At 33.9% G+C, this 22238-nt stretch overlaps 1 protein-coding gene across 1 annotated transcript in view; it reads left to right on the forward strand.

Moving 5' to 3' along the window:
• The window catches only part of LOTGIDRAFT_127872 (hypothetical protein), a gene marked incomplete at both ends in the record, with an annotated part of 29400 nt that overhangs the window by 4634 nt on the left and 2528 nt on the right, over window positions 1-22238 (forward strand). Inside the window, 2 exons of the mRNA XM_009063652.1 lie at window positions 19757-19837; window positions 21897-22034. Coding sequence (XP_009061900.1) covers window positions 19757-19837; window positions 21897-22034 — 219 coding nt within the window. The remainder of the gene's footprint in view (window positions 1-19756; window positions 19838-21896; window positions 22035-22238) is intronic.

Consider the following 22238-nt stretch of genomic DNA (forward strand, 5'->3'; position numbering starts at 1 on the left):
TAATGCGATTGTTGTGAACTATTTGTACTGCCGAAACTGGTATATGGGCCACTGTACTAACCTCCAAACGCTTTGCCAGACGGTGTTGAGCAGAAGGAAATTTCCTAAAGTCCTATTTATTCCAATCCCTTGTTAAGAGCGTCACAAATATTTTACCTTGTAAGTAGTTGAATATGGGACTGCTAATGTCGTTGGTATATGTTTGAAAATTAGTAATCGGAAAGTCAGAGGTAAGAACCAAATGTACAAATAATTCTTAATCCAGACTGTGTATAAGCAATTCGCTCTTTTGGCTATGCACTAATCTTGCTTAATGCTAAAATTCTGGTATTAAATACTCTTAACATTGACAAATAACCTTACAGAATTTACGTTCGGCATATTCGAGAATTGTTATGAAATTAGGTAGCAATATTGTTTGGATACATTATCCCTTTCTATTCCCTGTTGCATGACCTTACTGTAAATTGAAAAAACGTATTTTGAACACCCAGTGTAATAAATAATGAACTGAAGGGAGAGCAAGAAAATAATTAAATTCTACAACTATATATTGAATTATCGAACGTTTTATTTAATTATACCACTGGATCTGGGTAGAGAATATTAACAATTCCACTCTGTTATAATATTTTATTGTTCTTCGCCATTACTCTAGTCCCTCGAGACACCAGATTCCATATGTCTTGTTTTGTTTTGTTTGTTTCTGTATTAGTAAATATCGGTTGGTAAGATTACTTTGCCGTTTACAAATTGATTTGAAATGGCTAATCGTATTAGTATTATGGATGAGAGGGCTTTAAATTACGTGTTGTTTTTTCATAATTAAACCTAAACCTATAAACTTTAAAGATACCGAGTGGGGTGATCTAAATACAACAAGATGACAACATGTACCCAAATTATTGTTACCCGTAACAGCCCCGATAGCCACGGAATCACAGAAAATCGAACAAGTTCCAGATAAACACAGAGGTCTTTGATCTTTTACCATGAATTGTAGTAAATGTCCTGTTACATTAACAGATAAAATGTTAATAGACTTTTACATTATACCATTACATCAAAAACCTGTTAGTGCTTACTCCTTTTCCGGGCTCAGCATTAAGTTCCAATGAATATCTATTAGTATTCAGCTTTCAACGAGTAATTGACAAACAATATCGAATTCTGTAGATTGACATATGTTAGATATAGTTCTTTTTTCATAGTTGAACCTATAGTATTTCAGTTAGGTATTACTGGTCGAACCGATGAGAAATAAGGCGTTTCGTATCGTGTTTTTATATCCAGGGAATGTTATTCCAGATTCTGAAAAGAGTCGGAGTGTCTCAATGATATGTTTAGTTCACAATAACCACACGATAACTGTCAATTAGCGTCATGGAATCGTCTTGGAATCTGTCTTTAAACCGACTCAGCTGTCTACCAATCCCCTCACTTCCATTCATTATAGCCTTTTCGTCCTTCTAAGAATAACACGCGTGTCATCTGGCTTTTACAATCAGCCTTTTATTCTCGTATAATTAGAAAAAACAGCCTTTTTCCTGAAGGCGGATGTTTCTTTACTTGTGAAATTAATCAATGCAACATTTCTATAATAATATGGATATATGCAATGGTTGTTTTGAATTAATCAAATTGAAATTATCACGGTAATCAAGCTCTTCAAGTCTTAAGTTGAAACTATATTACGTACAGTTAGCTAATGTTTGTTGACTTTTGGCTTTCGAAAAAAAACCTTAAGGGAACACCTGGTACTACAATTATTTTGGACAATTTGTTTCTGATTTGTACACTGAATATGTTTTGATATTTTCGGTCTATGACAGATGTGCATATTCAGATATGCATGAAAGTTCTCTGAGCAAGGTAAACAATATTGTCAATTGTCTTGATCTTTTATATGCAATAGGCTCGATTAACAACGGAATTTCGCTATATAAGGTTTTCATAGATCGACAAAATTACGCAGCAAATTGTGTTCTAACAGCTAGTCGTTAAACTTAATAAACAGCTGTTTAAACAGTCAATTTAATGATTTTATAAAGTTCATATTTAAAAATTGAATGGACAATTGTTTGTTTATTCAGATAAGGTTATTGAACAATTGTTTGTAAACGGTATAAATTGCTAGAAATTGACGAAGATTTGCATGTTTTAAAATTCTAAGTTTATGAGTTTGTTTTATTTGATCCAAGTGACTAACTGTGCAAGACAGTACGAAAGGTATTGATTTTGCTCTTTGTAAACTATAAGTGTATTCTTAACCCGGAACATATTAAGTTTCTGCACCATGTCAATATAGGGAAATTTGTTCTTTCTTTTCTAAGCTCATTTCATATCAATCGAGTTATTTAGATTCTGTACTCAAATCCGTTCATATGCATATTATCTAGTATAACATATTGACCAAAGAGATATGAAGTATGATAAACACAAGTTATATTATTATTGGCAATACGGATTAGATATGATTTATACTAGGCTTTTAACCACGATGAAAGATGAAAACAATACAATATGTTTTTTTTAGCTGCTAATCAGTTTTCCAAGTACTAACATTTTTTACAACTCCCCTCCCCCTCTCCTGAACTGATAATTAGATAAGCTCAAATGTATTCTGAATAAGACATTCTGTATTGTTAGTGGAGTAATGATCCACTAAAACCAGGACGAGTATTATAATGTCCATTACTCCTTACTGTATTTATATAACAAAGCTCAGCCTGTACTGAAAAGTGAAGAATACTATTTCTATTTGTGAAGAATACTCCCATGAAGTCATAAAAGTACATCCATTAAGTTCTCTGTAGATGGGAGTGAAATGATAAGATATAGCAAGATTTCTATACTTTGTGAAATTTGAAATGAAAACAGGCTGTTTTACAGACAACACAATGTCTTATCTGACAGCTAAATCTAAAGGAATTCTGACCATTCTGTTAATGCTGTGTTGTTAGTTTGTTTTAATGTCTACCGGTCTCTCTTAATTACCTGTTTTTACCTGTACAGGTGTAGTTATTAATTAGTTTAGGTCTATATAAAAAATACCTTCTGGGTAGTTCACTGCATGGGTCAGAGAAGTTTTAATGGTCATCATTGCAGATTGTGAAGTGATCTTGTGGTTCTTGAACTATTCCTTCTCAATTATCTCAACAGTAGTATCGGTATAAATTGTTCGGTTGTAAATTCTGTATTCAGTAATGATGTTCATTAGCAAGAAGTCGGAAAGTTGTTATCTCGAATCGGTTACGTCGAAAGGGTTATATTAAGAGATACTTAAATGGACAGGTAGGACATTTCTAACCAATCATACTTTAGTCACAGAAACAGGAATTTTTTAGCTGAGCTAATCAGTGGTCTGAGCTAACCATCAAAATTTGAGCCTTCAAATCCATGTGTGTCGAAAATTATCTGCGTTTGAATGTTGAAATCACGACTCGTACATTTCTAGTACTTCTGAAGACTATTTACATATATTCTACACCTCCCTCCCCCACAAATTGCATACCTGTCCCTTTGAGACTCTGTTTGGAAGAGATCTTCCTATTTTAACTCCTACGTCATGTTTTTAAATAGGGATACCGACTCGTCAGCTCAGTCGCTTCAGGTCTCCCGAAAGGATTTTATGCGAAATTGAAATCTGTAATTATTCAATGTTTATAATAGCAAAAATACCGTCGTTATATTTCTTTTTGTCTGTTATCGGTAGGAATAGTTCCTGTCTGTAGTGATGGATATAGTACTATATGATCCGTATAGCTTCTCTAACATTCTATCGCTATCAGAGCTTCTAAATAAAAGCAGATTAACCGATAAATTGCTCGTTTTAGATCTTTTATTCCATTGACATCATCAAAGGCAAATGATGATGACAATTTTATATAGTGTGAAGGTAAATGGAATTAAATGAGTGGATTTTTACGTCCTACTCATATATATTGTGTGGAGTGGAGTGTACATTACAAATTGATGGTTCTTGTTGACCTTTATATTGATGAATTGGGCAGATTTAGGTACAGAACAGAATCGAAAAACCTAAAATAAACACACACAATGGGGATAGAACAGAAGGAATTACAAAATATTCAATAATAATATATGATTTCTTCGATTCATTTTTGGTTTCGATTAAATTTGATGCTTGAGACCAAAAAGAAACAGACAATCCACAACTCCACAACAGCCATAATCAGATATCGTTTCAGATTCAGTCTACTTCAATTGTGTTCTATTTACACGACACTTCAAATGGCAACAACATAAATGAATAGAAGAGAAAAAAATGACTGTAAAATGTCAAAGAAATGAAAGTTTGATGAGTATTGACGTTTTATGAGAAGGGTTGAATAGGATATAAGAGTTATGTTGAATTATATTGACTAGTTTGATATTTAAATAACACGATACACAACAGTTCGATTGCTCACCAAACTATTTGTCAATTTGTTAGCAGTTTCAACTATTGTGCTCTCGTCAACCGCCTCTTTTATAATAAATTTTGTATGTCAAAATTTCCGCAATAGTCTCTGACCTTTTCAGACATAGATGAAAGCAATATACAATCTTTTGAGGCTATCATTAGTCTAACATTTATTGACAAATATCCGCAGTATATAGTCTGTTAAAATCACTTAAGAGAAAAATATAGCATAATATATTTGTTTAGGATTTAATGCTCCAGGTTTTAGCTTTTGTCGAATCTTTCAGTAATTTAACAAAAACATTCCTATTGGGTTCACATTAAAATAGACATCACCTATGCTACTATTGTCCAATAGAGATAACCCAACAACAGTATGTTGATGTAATAGCCAGGGCTGACCATTTGGGTGGACATATTATTTATCTCTAACAGGATGATCTTACTGAACCGAATATAATAAGACAATAAATTACATTGTTAATTTTTACGCTCCACTTCAATTTTCTTATTGAATCAATAGATTGGCTTGTCAGGGAGTAACCCGAGATGAATGGCCTGAACTGAAAGGGAAATGGTACAAACAAAAACAAGAAATGCAATATTAACATACCAAAGAAAAGCATAGAATAATCATGATGTGTTGTATTATCATTATCACACCATAAAACATTCGTAGCATAATTATGTAAAGAAAATTACGAACTAAACGAAACCATGTATATGAAAGTTATACTGCCGTCGAGGAATCCTTTAAGTGCACAACTTCTTGCAAACGATTTATAAACTCATTCAAACAACTACAAGCTTTGTACATGCTATTCACCTCGACCTACCGAAACACAATAAAAAAAACAACTCTCGAAGGTATAATTTCGATTTATGCCGACCTATCAACCTCAGACCCAATAGGGCAACGAATAATTGTTTATTTCGCTAGACCAATGAAAACAAACGGACTATCAGGTTAGAGAAACGACATATGTAACCCAGTCATGTTTTCAAAGAACGCTTATTTGGTGGAATTGCAATCCAACATGGTAGTAGACCACTACTGGTTACCGCTTGGTTGTGACTGCTTAGGAAACGATTATTTTTAGAATTATTCTGCTGCACTTACATTTCTCATTGTCTCACAAAACTTAAAAGAAAATATTATATAAGACATAAAATTACAAATATAAACCAAAAATGAGCCAAAAATAGGTGTGTAGAAACCTTAAAAGAGGGGATTGATATATGTCACACCGCTTTTTGTGGCTAATATGATTATCATAACTCAAATACTGTTTCACGGGCCGATAAACAATTAGCCGATAGTCACTGACACTTAGTCTGTCGTTGCTGTTGTGCCCAGAGAAGTGGGTCTGGATGATAGAATCTAGGTTGTCTGTTACATCCACCATCCATGATCCAATTAGATTGGTAGTTTTGCTTAAGCCACAACCTGTGGAATCAGCTGAAGTCTCAGTCAACGTTAGTTTTGTCATTCGACAATCTTGAGTACTTTTGCGCAGTGTGGTGACAGTTGTGGTATGCATTGCTTACTCCTCTAGACGCCTGATACCACTATTCATCGTGAAATACTTCTTCATCTGTGGTTGGTATACTTCCTCCTATGAATGGTTCATTTGTCCTGTTACCATCACCAAAAAGTTGATGGTGGTGCCAGTTGTGGTATGCATTGCTTACTCCTCTAGACGCCTGATACCACTATTCATCATAAAATACTTCTTCATCTAGACGCCTGATACCACTATTCATCATGAAATACTTTTTCATCTGTGGTTGGTATACTTCCTCATATGAATGTTTCATTTGTCCTGTTACCATCACCAAAAAGTTATGTGAAAGATAAAATGAGTGTTTTTAATCATTTAAAGATATTATGTTCCCTAAAACGAGGAAACGCATCTTTAAACAGAATGTTGTAATTCTCGTAAAATAGCACTAAGTCGCAAAGAAATATATTTATATACTTTGCCTACATTAAATTAGCTATATAAGAAACATAATCTATTCGTCCTAATTTTGATTCTCCTAAATGTACAGGCCTTGGGTGGAACAAATACTTTATTTATAAATTGGGATTAAGGGTCTTGATATTGGGTTATCTTCCGTTATCTTCTTTTCTGATCTGAAATTAGAAAAAATAACTATATATGTATAGTATCTATTGTATGTACTGATTGTATTTAGTTTACTATGAACAATATTATCATTTAAGTTCTTATTTTTTGAATATGCAACTATCATTTTCTGCTTATAGACATGGGGGAATTTCTTTTGAAGTGGGCATGAACTATCTTGTTTGCTCGATTGCTGGTTGTATTGAACGGGACAACAAAGGGTGCTATGCCTACATTATGGTGAATATTTAGTCCTATAGGTCTTGCTGTATTCAATGTCGCAATCCAATGGGTTTCCCTAGGTTGACGGAATCTGGTAGTTTCATCTTCGGGCAAGTCAATTTCTTTGCGCTCAATTGGGATTAGAATGAGATCGTCTATTGAATGGTCGTCGATGTTGAAATGATTTGAAATAGGCTTGTCTTTCTTTAATTTGATATCCGACCTGTGAGCATTAAAACGAGTTCGTTAATTATTCTTAGTTTCTCCCACATATTGTTTGGGCATGAAATTAAATATATTTCATTCGAATGTTCACAAGTAAGATGTTCCTGGATCGGGCACCTTTTATTCGTAGTTACTTACAAAATAATGCGTTTCTAATATAAAGTGACATGTTTTGCATCTATTGGAGGTACTTCGGCATATAGCCTCTTTTTAGCTGCTATCTGTGCTAAAGTGGAATTTTTTTATGTTTCGTAAAAATCGCCCACGCTCTTTCAGTTTTGAGAAAACAATCGCACAGGCATGGTTGAAATCAGAAGATCTTGTGCAAATTCGGTAAAATCGTAAAACTTGTGACTTGATTATACCAGAAAAGGTATGTTTTGGGTGAAAGCAGCTCTTGTGCAAGAGTGAATGGGTATCGGTTTCTTTGAAATACACTTTAATATCCAGTTTATTTGTTTCTGCTATCGAATCTCCCTTAAAGACAGTGGTATCGAGAAAGTGTATGCTTTCACTCACGTTTGCGGTAAGTTTGATGGAAGGGTGGTGGTTGTTGACAATTTCAAAGAAATCTTAAAACTGTTCGATAGAATAAGTCCAAACCATAAAAATGTCATCCACAAAGCGTCCGTAAAAAAGTGGGTCAAATGGACAGAGGGGCAACACCTCACGTTCCCACTCTGTCATGAAAAGGTTTGCGTACGAAGGGGCGAATTGTTTGCCCATAACTGTCCCTGAGGTATTATGGAAAGGTTCGCAGTTCATACTCTCTGTATATATGTTTTACCATTAAATGTGAAATGGTTTCGACTGAGACAAATCTCTAAAAGCTGTAGAATTGCATCGTCGGGTCTGTTTGGATCTGGGTTTCTATTAAAAGTTTTAGAAGGAACTCGAAGATTTTTTATTTTATTGACAAAATCGGTTGTGTCTTTAGGGTAGGCGTTTACATTCAAGGGAAGATTCAGATGGCGTGGAAGCCTGAAAGTGAAAAGAGAATTGGTTTCCCTCTCTATGAGAGCGTTTACCAATGTCTGCTGGACTAGGAGTAGGTGAACTTCGGGCTCATTTAGGGGTTTGCTTCGGTAGCGACTTTAGATGGTGCAGGTGTCGTGTCCATTTCAGTCGGTAGAGATATGGTTACTCTGGCTTTGGTTTCGTTGATTGTCTGGTAAAATTTGGTATTTAGAGAGACGTTTCCCATAAGTGCGACGGGCCCAGGACAGGGCATGAGAAAGGATGCGGTCGACGACAGGTGATGATAAAGACTTGATACGAATGGTGGTCAGCTTCTCTTGAAGTGTGGTTTGATAATGGTCGATCAGTACCTGCGTAACCTTAGAGAGCCATGTCCGATTGAGGGATCTAATATTCGCGTCGACAGCTGATGTTTTCATTGCTGGACGGATAAAACTATCCAACTCAGAGACTTGAAGGTAAACGCTGGTTGACCTTGCTGTTGAAGGATAAGGATTGCCAAATGTTGGAGGCACTGCAAAACTTGTAAGAACAACTTCACAAAGGGTTCTTCCTCCTTATGAGTGAGTACTGGTTGGCGTCGGTGGGCTGGTAATCGTTTCTGTTGTTGGTCAGGTCGGTGGTTTCCTCTGGATTGGTAGACTGTGTTGTAGGTAGGTCGGCGATGGGGTGGGATATAACTGGATGGGTTGGTTGGCGATTAGTAGGTGGTAGAGGGCGATGGAAAACAGGGCCGTTATAGGGTACGTGATGTTGGTTTGGTTGGCGATTGTTTCTATGTCTGGCTTCTTGCCAATGGTTGTTGTAGTTGGAGAGCATAATGAAAATGACTTGAGGTTAGAAAGGGAATGTACAGCGAATGTAACAGGAGGAAACTGTATATGTAAGCGTGAAAATATGGGGATCAAATTATGCAAATAAGTCAAACTGGGTTTGGGGATATATAAAGTAAGATGAAAGTTATGATGAAAAATGCAAAAATATACATTTAGGTGATAAATAACCCTAACAATGCAATAAAGTATAACAAGTAAAACAAAATCTTACGCAATTGACATGAATCGGTTTTGGAAGTATCCTTTTTCAAGTGTCGAGGAATGGTTGTTTCGCAAATGAATGCATTCACCATCATACTTGATAAGAGAGATATATATATTGGGACCTAATGTTGAAAGCAATATGTATTTGTGAAAAAGCAACAACAGGAAGTGCATGATCGTACATTAAATTGTCTTTACAGCCCCAAATGCAAAGTATCCGTTTTCGTCATTCTTTGAATGTCATGTTGAGGAATTTGCTGCCACTCCTGATGCAATGCTGCATCCAATTCTGTTACATTTTGCACAGGAGGGTCTCTACGACTTACGCGACGTACCAGCATATACTGAATTAAAGGCGCTCGTACTTTACCTAAACTTTGACTAAAAAACTTCGACTTAAGTCTAACTTTAGGTATGCACCGGTCGATCTACGAAAGTAGTGCTTAAATTTGACTATCAAGTGTAGGGAATGAAAGCCTTAATCCTAACTTTGTAAAGTTCAACTTTAGTCAAGGTAAGAGCGCTGCATACGACCCTTATTGTTTTACCATAAAGACGATTTACTTTCACTTAAAACTGTCATACCATCAAATACCATGCCAATATTGTTATATGAATACTATTTATTACTGTTATGAATTTTGGTTTTCAGCCAATTGTGGCTCTTTGTTATATAATACAGAATATTAGGAAAGTAAATATAGATACTGTTTGGTGTCCTTCGACAGCTTTGTGAAACCGGACAGGGCATGGCTTCTGGAACATACCACTAAAATTGAAGAGTTCAGTACAGTTCCCTAAATTCGATTCGATTCAGAAAATATGCTTTAATGAACGGGAGCAGAAAAAACATTATGAGAGGTCGAAAGATGTTTGTCTTTTTTTGTTTAATACTAGCTCGTAAATTATTTGAGGACGAATGACGTACTATCCTTGACGGTTACAGCTTTGGACTAAAAAAGTAGCTAAAATTGACAGTGTTTAGAGTAGCAGCAGACTTAGCAGTCCTTTCTGAAACACCCCTTTTTAAGATAAGCTAAGCTAAGATAAGATTTTATTGCATATACGCCGATTTTGGGCAGCATACAAATACTGTGATTTGCAATAAGATATAAAATAAAATACAGATATATGAAAAATAACACAGTGAAGTACATAAGTATAAAAGTATAAATAGAAGCATTAAAAACATATTATTAGGTGAAAATTAATATCCTTTTGAGGAAGTTATTTATTACATTTAAAATAAACATTCTATAAAATAATGCCATGACATTTGTAATAAAAAATAGTATGAAATTATGAAATGAAATTGAATAATATATTTATACAAGTAATGTAATATCAGTCACTCTGATTATGGTGGATTTTTGCGTTTTTCAAAACACTTATCGACATAGTAAGCAACAGACCACGCAATCTGTTCAGGGTGGGGGGGGGGGGGTGTTTAAAAGAAATTTATATTTGAAAAGATGCACTGGTAAATTTTGAATATTGGATCTATTTTCTTCATCTTCAATACTGGAGGTGTTACTTGTAGGCAACTGCAACTTATAAGCAACATGCCTACATTAGCAACTCAGTCTTTTGAAGAATCGGTAAAGATCCAAGATGGCAAATTTAAGAAGTAAACAATTCTGTTTTCTGTCAAGAAAATTGAAATAAACCACATTAATGCGCTACTAGCTGGTTTACACATGGTTTTTGGTAGACATTTGTTCTTATTCTCTAATAAAAGAAAGGAGTTCTTAGTAGACTGTTTTGTGAATTGTAGGAATTTTCGAAGTGGTACTTGATGAAGTTTACAGAAAACCATGGCTTGTTTGAGTCTAATAGTGATAAATGGAAGAAGAGTTATAACTATGTTTTGTAGACTTTCTGACTTGAAAGAATCTACTTTTTTTCATAAATCAAAGCTGATGTAAACAATTTGTTAGTTTAAAGTATTTTCAGGACTGTGGACTAAATCATAGAAGAAGGCTTTTTAACAACTCATATCTTGCAAATTACAATCGATTAATGAGAAAAAAGAACTTAATTTCTATTTTATAAGCATGAGGACCTTTAGTACTGAACTACTTCTATCTTATTTTCGGGCCTCTTTTTTCAGGTTGTAGTTCAGTCGACCATACTGCTGAGAACGATACCGCGTAACATTCCTGGTTGCCCATATTGATCACTCTGTATACAGACATGTTCCTTAAGCAGCGGTACGGTATTATTATCAACGTCCGAAAATATTTACTTCACTTTATAGACTATATTTTTAGAACGGTGCGTAGGTAAAACTTGTCAGTATATGTCAATTTAGAATTTTTGGATGGCATTTGTCATTGTATGTCGTTTAAATATTTCTGATGTCAAACGCAAGAGATAATTCTTAATTCATGGATTTTATAATTTCATCTCAATGTGTTTAATCTCGGTCACCCAGACAAGCGTAAGGATTTGTTCTTACTCTGAAGAAACTAGATAACCGAGTATAATTATTTTCTAGTATAAACTGTCAAGAATCAAATATTGCTCTGAGGAAGTTACCATGGTAGTTAATCCATAACTACGATCATTTATGATGAATTAGTTCCTGTTTTAATCCCTTTATCTGTATTATGTTAATATCACTCGGTTGTAAATGCATAAATATAAGATAAATATATTTTCATTTCTTCTGAGCTCTAATAGATTTCATTGCTGATCATTTTGATTTTTAAAGAGGGTTGTTAAGAGTATGGACCAAAGCAGCTTTAATGTTATTGGTATTGGAGAAGTAAACTATGATTTCTATTCGTCCTGTAATAGAGAACAGAATGAAATATGTCAGAATATATAGTTACAGTAGTAGATGTATCAAATATACAGTACAAATGTCAGATTATAACAACTTTCAATCATTTCAACCTAAGATTTATATTATTCTGACATTTATCATAGTTCCAGAGTCTTACATCATTGACCATCTCTTCAGCATGTCCAAAACTATTACACATTTCATCGTATTACACTTTAGTAGATAAACTTCATGATGCCATGTGATTATTAAATCAACACACGCTAATAAATACGGTTGTTATGTAAATATGAACATACACACCGAATTCGTGATCTTATTATATATCAAGAATGAAAAGGGTCGTTTTGATTTCAATTTATTTGCTAGCTGAATATTTAAGTATTTTCTGAGGTAGGAGACAATGGAAAGGCAACAAATTATACATTGTAACATTTATATCTGACATAGGGTGGTTATTTGTCAGAGGACTAAAGAGCACTGTATAGTTTTTGGAGTAACCCAGTGCCAGTACCATTGGCAGCCCTATATGCTATACATAACGCTTAATTATCAAAGACGTGTCACATCGTGGTTCAAAACTTGTCAATTTGATTAAGGAACCTTCCATTTGTATTGCCATATTGACAAGGTGTGAGACGTGGGTCGGTTAGATTGGTAATCAGCCATTATAGTCACAATATTGGGATCTATTTGATTATTCAGGTGTTAGTTATTTAATTATCTATCAATTATTCAATGAATTGACACCACCCTGATTCTAATTTAGACATTGTAAGCAAGATTATACGTTTGTTCTTGAACAAAAAGATTTTCAAATGCTCTGAAAGATGCAAAACATTCAATTATTTCGATAAAGTCATAGTATAAGTACAGGTTAATCTTATTCAGAAATCAATGATTTAGCACCCCTTGCAAGATATAAGCCTTAGATTGATGCATGTTTTTACATAAAAATGCCATTCATACAGTGCTTCAAGCCGTGTTGCATTCATATTTTAGTACTGTACGGTCGCTTCAATCCGTTTATTATCCTGAAATCTTTAGCTTTCTCTTACAGTTTTCTTGAAATTTTTTCATGCCAAGCAGATCATCTGTTAGCCTATATTGACAATTACCAGTAGAGTTATTAGCATTCCTGTGTGTTTGGTTTGAAATTTAAAAGTCTCAGTCAACACACGGTTAAAGAGCAGACGAAATTCATTAAAACCAGAGAAATGTTTTTAATCATCTTTCAAGGACAACCTATAAAAGTACACAGTTCATTGTTATTGTTTATAGTATTTTCTCATAGACAATAATATTGACATCCAGACTGGTTTTCTGAAAGAATAAGAATGTCATCTTAAGAGTCTTTGCAGTCACCGAAATCAAGTAGTCTATATTTTAATGCACAGTGCTATATGTAATGTAAAAATAACCGAGAGTCGTGGGAAGAATCTTAAATTGATACCTCTTGTCTTAACGAAGAGAATTTTAACTACGTACAAATGTAGATTGGTTACTTCTCGGCTAAGACACGTAGATATTCCTTATTCAAAATTCACTTTGAAGCACATAATCTGTTATAATCTCTGACTTATAATTGCCAAGAATTCGTGTATGAAAATACATATAAAAGTATAACATGGGTGTACACTGTGCTTTAAAAAAATTATTTTTTTGTCCGGGTATAAAACATTGGAATGCAATTTGAATATTTTTCAATGAACTAGTCCTAACTTTTACTACCAAAAAAAGAGTATTCTGTACTGCCCATGGTTCAGTGACTATAATTAGTTGGTATGTCTACTGTAAACAATATGTCATCAGGTCTTTACATTGCAATAAATCTGCCCAATTAAAGTTTCAAAATAAAGTTCTGCCCTAATGTTTGACCAGTATCATATTACATACATACACATCCTTATGACCTCTCTTACAATAACTTTTCTTATTGACCTTCATTCAATTTTCTTAGAACCATTCTATAAACTCCCTGGTTTCTTTTGTATCTTGTTTTGAAATTATTCAATGTAAATTGGCGCATGAATAGACTTCGCCTATGGACCCCACTGAGGACCCCCCCCCCCCTCACCCCACCCCCTAAGTGGGCCACAGACCCAACGCTGCGACTGTCGCTTCACTCGGTATGAATGTATGTCCAAAATGAGTTGCTGTTTCTGTCTAAATGTATTTTGCTGTAATGTAAAACACTTTTAAACCTCGGGGACCCATCGACCATCTATGGCGCTTCAGCAATTTCAGTCATGAAAAGCAGCGATTTAGTTCATTTACTTACTTACCCTATTTTACACTGCTAATTTTATGAGTACAGATTTGAAGATTTGGATGCATTTCCTACAAGAACTTATTCATAAAAATATTACTTGGTACTGTCAAATTATGAGTAACAATCTATTTATCTGTTTATCTGAATAAATACGTTAGCCTCCAAACTTTTTATATGGTTTTGAAATGCTAAAACTTTGCAGCTTTTTAAAGATTGCAAAATTTGATCACATATAAAAGTGTGTTTCTATAGTGATCAGATTTGTTTGTTGATATTCCTGATTGATAGGATTCTGATTTCTGAAATTTTCACGACTATCTTCTTTTCAAAGAACAGAGTTTTGCTTAAGAGAACCAAAATTTCAAATTTAATCTAGTGAAGAAGGGCTCTAGACATGAAACATGAAACCTAATACCAGGGTGCCAAGAACAGGTCAAGTTATTGTAACTAGTGAGGTATTATCAATTGGTGACAACGTGCAATATAAATTTGTATCATATCTGTCAAAGAGTAATGAACCATCACATTCCAGTTTTGGCTGTAATGGCCGCCAAGTGGTAGTAAAAGTTAGGACTGGAACATTGAAAACTTCTTGTGCCTTCTTTTTATTCGACTGCATGCCTTTAACATTTAATTCGGTTAATCAACACGAGCACTCTTATGTTTTAATATTACATTTCTGTAATAGAGATCTGATCACGTACCACCAACAGACAATAAATTTTTTCTAAAACTATTCATTTCACTGGGACAATACCACAACAAATACAATGGTATTGTCGAGATTATTGAATTAGATATGAGAATGATATGAAAGTCATTATTTCTGCCTGTGATCTTTTCCGTCGAACAGAAATCTGTAATAGTATATTTGGAAACCAGTACTAGCCTGCCAAATTATAGATAATAAACTGCTGTGATGGACATATCAGATCGGTAATGTTTATTTGTGTTCTAGAGAAATATATTGCCCTTGTTAATAGCACCGTCTGAATAATAAAATCGCCGTACAAGGTACAAATGTCCATCAAACGTTTGTTGTTTTAAAAGAAAAAGAGTGAGAAAACACCAAAATTCCGGACGTACTTGAAATCAATGAACTAATTCTATACTTACTTCATGACAAATAAGATGTCTGTTGCAGTTAATGAACTGCTGTTCGCCCTATGGTCGTCAAAGATGACCATAAACTTCAATTACCTTTTTTCCTACTGTTTTACCATTAAGCACGGTTCGAGTCCAAAGATGCCGAATGCGGATGAGAAGCTGCCAATTTACATCGGCATCGTGTTCTCGCTGCGGGCGTTGAGGAAGTAAACAGAAGGTCTGTTATAGGCTTCCCTTACTTTCGTAACTGCCTTCAGGCGCCTGAAGTTAAACAGTTAACCATCAGCCATATGCTTTTTATGGCTACCGGGGTCGATGTCTATAAAGGCATCATTCGGCATGGCTAAGAAAATCAATAAACAGTCAATAGGAGCCAGAACGCAGCCCTGTTTGACTCCAGGGAAAGGATTTGATGCCTCGTCCGAAACACTGGCCATTATGCCATCGCAAAAATTGACAGACTATTGAGATGAACTCATCTTAGCACCCAAACTTATTTATGATCGTCCTTCTGGAGGCCTTCACTGCTAAGCGTATCATACTTTGTCAGGTCAATTAAGGCAATGTAGAGATCTTTTTGTTTTTCCGCGACTTTTTCCCGAAATTCACGGTAAAACCCTGAATAACTCTTCAATTTGCTGAGTTTTTTTCACAAATCTTTTTAAGTCAAGAGCAATAACCCAGAAGCATTGAATTATCACACTCAAAGATACATATAAAGGTATCATCAAATTCACACTAACAAGGTCTCAACTACATTAACAAATTTGAACTTCACTGAGATCTCATTCATATATACCTGAATACGAAATTTCAAAAAGATCCGATAACAAGTGGTTGCCTAGCAAGATACGCCCACGTTCCTGATATTTTTTCAGTATATCAAGGGCGGTCACCAATCTGTGTCAAATCATACCAAATATCTAATTTGTGCAAGATATTGTTGATTTAATCAAACACAAAAAATTTGATAAAATTCTGACATAAACTGTCACCTCTATCGCGTTAACAAGCCAACAAATTTTGATGTGGTTTTACTAAGTGAAGGGCAGTAACTCAAATTCTGTTGATCGAAAAATTGTCAAATTCAATCTTGACTAAGATCTCATCATTATAAATGATCGCACAAACTTTCATTTAAATCGGATGAAAACTGTAGTCTCTATTGTGTTGACAAATCAATTTTGACGCGTTTTCCCTAAATCAAGGGCAACAACTCAAAAGAAAATTTGTCGAAAGATAGCCAAATTCGAACTTGTCCAAGATCTCATCATAAATATTCACACCACATTTCATTTAAATCAGATGAAAACTGTAGTCTCTAGTGTGTTCAAAAATAAATTTTGACGCACTTTTCATACGTCAAGGGCAAGACATATTTCAAAAACCGTTCATCGAAAGAACGTCAAATTCGAACTTGTCCAAGATCTCATTTATATAAATGATCACACCAAATTCCATTAAAATCAGATAAAAACTTACTGTTGTCTCTATTGCGTTCACAAGCAATTGTAGACCGACGGACGGACAGGGGCGACGACAATATACGACCACATTATAATGTGGCGTCTAAAAACTGTAGTCCCCATCGAGTTTACAAGTCAAATTTGGTGCATTTTACTAAGTCAAAGGCAATAAAAAAAACCTTCTTACAAAATGATCCAAATTCATACTTCACCGTGATCTTATCAATATATATATGCATCCCAAGATTCATTACTATTAGATAAAATCTGTAGCCCGAATTATGTTTACATGCCAAATTAGACACATTTTACTAAATCAAGGGAAATAACTCAAAAACCATTCATCAAAAATTTGCCAAATTATAGAACTTGACAAAGATCTTTTTAATATATACATGCATACCAAATTTCATTAAGATCTGATAAAAACTCTAGCACCTATCATGTTGACAAGCCAAATTTGGTGTGGTTCTCAAGGGCAATAACTCAAAAACCGTTCATTCAAAACGAGCCATATTCGAACTAGATTAAGATCTTATCAATATATACATGAATACAAGGCTTCATTAAGATGGATATCAACTATAGCCTTTATCGTGTTAACAAGCAAATTTGATGCATTTTTTATTGAAAATTGTAGCTTATATTGTGCCCAGAAAAACATTTTTACAAATTATACTAAGCCAAGGGCAATAACTCATAAAACGTTCATCGAAAAAAAAAAAAAAGTTTACTTCGAACTTGACTGCCCATCTTATCAATTCTAATGCTCAGACCAAGTTTCATCAAAAATTGTAGATTCTATTGTTCCCACAAATAAATTTTGACACGAGTTTACTAAGTCAAGGGCAATAACTCAAAAACCGTTCATTGAAAATCGTGAAATTTGAACTTGACTGCCATCCAATCCCAATGCTCAGACCAAGTTTCATTACAACTAAACGAAAACTAATCTCTATTTGGCCCACAAGAAATGTTGACGGACGGACAGGGGCGAGGACAATATATGACCACATATCCATATATTCATATTCATATGCACTTTGGTCCATGTTTTTATTTGTTTTAAGATTGTGTTAATTTCTATGAAAGGCGTTTTATTCAATGTTCTTCATTGCTATTTCTTAATTCTTAATTTTAAATTCTTATCTCTTAATTTGCACGCTTAATTCAACATATGTTATTGAAAATTGAGATTTGTATACAAAAATCATAATTTGTACTGAAAATGAACATTCTTTGATAAACAATCGGTTTTCCAATTATTATATTAATAGAATTCTTGCCAAAAATATCCTCAAATACAAATCTACAAATAAAAATCTAGCTCAACATATCTTCAAATGCAAAACGTCAAACACAAAACTCTACCAACAATTAATGTTCAAATACAAATATTCAATAACAAATCTCGCTCAACAAACCTTGCGAAACATTTCTCCAAATACATGTCGAATATATTTGAAGGTCATGATTATGAAGACAGGTGCCGATGGCTGTACAACCAACATAAAAAAAGATATAGATAGCCTCTATCATCCAGTACAATTTTCAATGATCTTATCTACGACGATATTTTGTAATTTCCATGAAGACGTCGACCCCTTGCTACAATTGTTAATTTTCAGGAGCTTGAATAATTCTGAAGTTCATACGAGTCCTACGAAGTAGAGGTAGAAGTTTGCTAAATCCCGAGAAGAATTTACGGTTCATGTGTGTGTTAATAATTATTTTCTAACAACTTTGAGAATTAATTTAGTAGGGCTATGTCGATTGTCGGTTACTTTTATTTATAGCTTTTAAAGACTAAACATAGTAATCATATTAATAAATCTAATGGTTTTATTTAGGCTACGCCTACCCTACACCTTTGTGCCATTGTGGGCAAATCAAAACTCTACACGGAGCTGACTGAGCCTTTTTTTTTCCTTTAGTATATCTTTATCTTGATAATAGCAGTGAGACTTTGAACAAAAATGCCGAAAATTTTCCTGACTATTATTGTACTCTGTAAAAACAAGTTTCACGTTGACAATAGGCCTATCCTATATCATATAGTCATGCTTAGATTTTATTCAACCCAAAGACATTTTAACACTAACGCTAGCGACTAGGCCTACAGTAGATATATATTTTTGGGGTTGATATATAAATCATCGGTAAAATGCGATATACCAATGTACTGCAAAGACAGTAGGCTATAATGGCCTACAATTCATGACAAAATCATTGCGAGACATTTGCATGATTATTTTTAAAGACTAGGCCTATGATTTTTTGATGGCTATAAATGTCACTTGCCTTGTTAATGCAATGAAAGGAACGTTGGAAATTGAATTGGATGATAGAGGCTATCTATAGTCTATATCTTATTTTCTGTTGTTTGTTCAGAGACATCTGTCGTCATAATCATGGCCTTCAAATATATCCGACATGAATTTAGAGAAATCTTTCGCGAGATTTGTTGAGCGAGACTTGTTATTGAACAATTGTATTTGAACATTTGTTGGTAGAGTTTTGTGTTTGACATTTTGCATTTGAAGATATGTTGAGCTAGACTTTTATTTGAAGATTTGACAAGCATTCTATTAATTCAATAATTAAAAACCGAAATTCCATCAAAGAATGTTCATTTTCAGTACAAATTATGATTTTTTGTATACAAATGTCAAATTTGAATAACATATGTTGAATTAAGCGTGACAATTAAGAGATAAGAATTTAGAATTTAGAATTAAGAAATAGCCATGAAGAACATTGGATAAAAAGCCATTCCGCCTTTCATAAATTTCGCTGTTCTGGAGTTAGACGTAAACTTCTCATGTAACAACCAATCAATCTTTTGTTTGTCATATGTATTGCGATCTCTATAAAATATAATACAGCAAACATATAAGACCTTCTGTAGATCGATCTTTCTTAGGAATTAACATGCAAGCCCTTTCTACTGCGTTACGTTGTTGTACTGTTAGGGTGTATTGAGACGAGTCTCAATGTAGTATTCTTTAGTCGCAACAGATTTCTACCACTTTTTCTACCACAAACGTTGGTATATTTTATAAGCTCTAGTATTAATTAACAATGGACTATTTTATATTTCCAGGTGAAGTATGTGAATCTCATGATTTATTTCCCTCTGAAGAAGATATTCAAGTAGATGAGAATATTGACAGTCATTATTTAGGTAGGTTTCTATATCTAGACCACACAAAACAGACATCCCAGGTTAACAGAAATATCGATCCTACAAAATATCAAAAAACCGATGTGGTACGACAGAGGACAAACAAATATGCTATCGATTGTGTTTACACGTGTAGATATTCCAGGTTGAAATACAGATCTGCTACTTCAGGTAGCTTCAGATCGCGCAACTTGTATTGACGATTTTTGGTGTAGTGTGAATATCCAATTAAAAACATTACCACACGGTCGTTTTATATTATGCTGTTTGTATATATATTGAATATAATGCACCATTCTGATATCATTTCCCATTGACGAAAATTCCGAATGGTGTAACAGACCTGTATTACCTTTAAAATAATGTATGTATTTAAACTCAACAACCCGATTACAGATGCGGAACACGATACACCCTCAACATTTTGACTGAAGTACTTTTAATACTGTTATGATTCGATATAAGATGAAATCAAAGATGTAGTTTGATCTAATCCACATAACAGAATAGAAAGAACAGTAAGAACAATTTTAACGCTGGAGAAATATCTTCTGATCATCTTAGAAGCCATAACAACGTATGAACCACAATCGGAGAGTGATATTCTGTTTTGTTGGATAGAAGCCATATTAAATGACATGGTATTGCAGCCAGAAAATTATGTAATATCACTTTAAAACTATTAGATGAGATTTTATCTCCATTATACTATTACACTATAATGAATGATGGCATCGTTTAAAGATTTATGGGAGTTTAATATAATGCAGTTAAGATGATTACATCTTAAAGCTACCATGTAACAATGAAAATGCTGGCGATGAATAACTCCATATGTAAAAAAAAAATAGGAGACTTCATCCGATTATGCTTCTTGAATTTTGATGTCACTTCACTCGATGTCATACTTATAAATCCATGCATACATAGTGTTTAGTTTTCATCTTTGCTAAAGGCATGGTAAGTAACAGAAAGTGTGCATGTGCATGTAATGTTATTTTAAAGGTGAAGTTCCAGGTAAACAATAAAAGCTCATTGAATAATTATGCTGTGTATCATAATAAATAAGATTTTCTATAATACATGTATATATATTAAGAAATGTTTATAGTTTTGAAGATAAGATCTGATGTGGGGAAATAGGTTAAAATGACGTTAAACCCGAGATTACCTGGATATAATATTTGTTCTTTTTCGAGCATTTATTTAACCGCATCCTTGGCTTGCCATTGCCATTTAGCAGCTTACCTATTTAAGATCTGTTTGATACGGTAGGAATTCTATTAGTTGCCAGAATCCTACCGTGAACAGATAATGTATACAGTATTACTATGTTAATTATGACAATATAATTAAACACGGGGAAATATTATCAGAGCAACACTTTCAATAATCTGGATCTCATTATAGCAGGAAATAAAAACCATCATGACATGACTCTAAACCTGTCAAAAGCTACAATATTTAAAAACAACTATTCAACTTAAAGCTAACGTGAAGAAATAAAACAGATTTCAAATACCTTATGTAAATAATTATCGCTGGAACAATTTCCTACCTAAATATCGTTAATTGTTATTGGGTTTTTTTTCTTGTTTTGGAATGTTCAATCTCTGTATCATCTTTGACTGGTTTTAATGTATTTTTTCGTTTACTGAATATTAACTCTTTCACCTCCTGCTTCTTTATAGCATGCATATTATCTACAGCAACTTGGTATTTCACAGTCACATTTTTATCTGATATATCTATTTGTCTATTTTCCTCTTTCTAGATGAACGGACTAAAGAAGTTCTTCAGATAGGTAGGTCGGCCACTCTTTCTTATCGAAAATCTTTGCACTTTTTTGTATAAAATGTCTGCGGTTTTTAACTATGTACAGATAAATTATTATTTTATCATGCTTTTATTCTCAGTTTACAGTCTGTAGTGTAATGTGTTCTTATATTTTTACATACATTTTCTTTGTATCCTAATTTTATAGAGATTACCCAGAAAAATTTATCTCAAAAAAGTGGTGTTTATTTTAATTCTATAACTGTGCATGTTCTATTTTCAGATTATACAAGGACAGTGATCGCCTTTACTATAATAGCTATACTACTAATGAGTTTAGTTCATTGTTTTGCCTTTTATACAATTAGACGACCTAGATATATTGTCAAACGACTCACGGCATTGCTTCACTTTATGACAGGTAAGATGGGAATTAGCTCTAAAGCTTCATTACTCAAGCTCAGGTTGATATTTTTTGTTATTGTGCAAACTTTGATGTTTTTGAGGTCTCTGTTATGGGCTAATATGAATCATACCCGTACCTGGTGTATTTTTTATTTTCTAATGTATCCAGAGGTCTACGACCTATACCGCACCTGTACCTTACTTTACTACGTTTAATCGC

Source organism: Lottia gigantea (genome assembly GCF_000327385.1).
Source record: "Lottia gigantea unplaced genomic scaffold LOTGIsca_59, whole genome shotgun sequence".
Taxonomy (NCBI): Eukaryota; Metazoa; Mollusca; class Gastropoda; family Lottiidae; genus Lottia; species Lottia gigantea.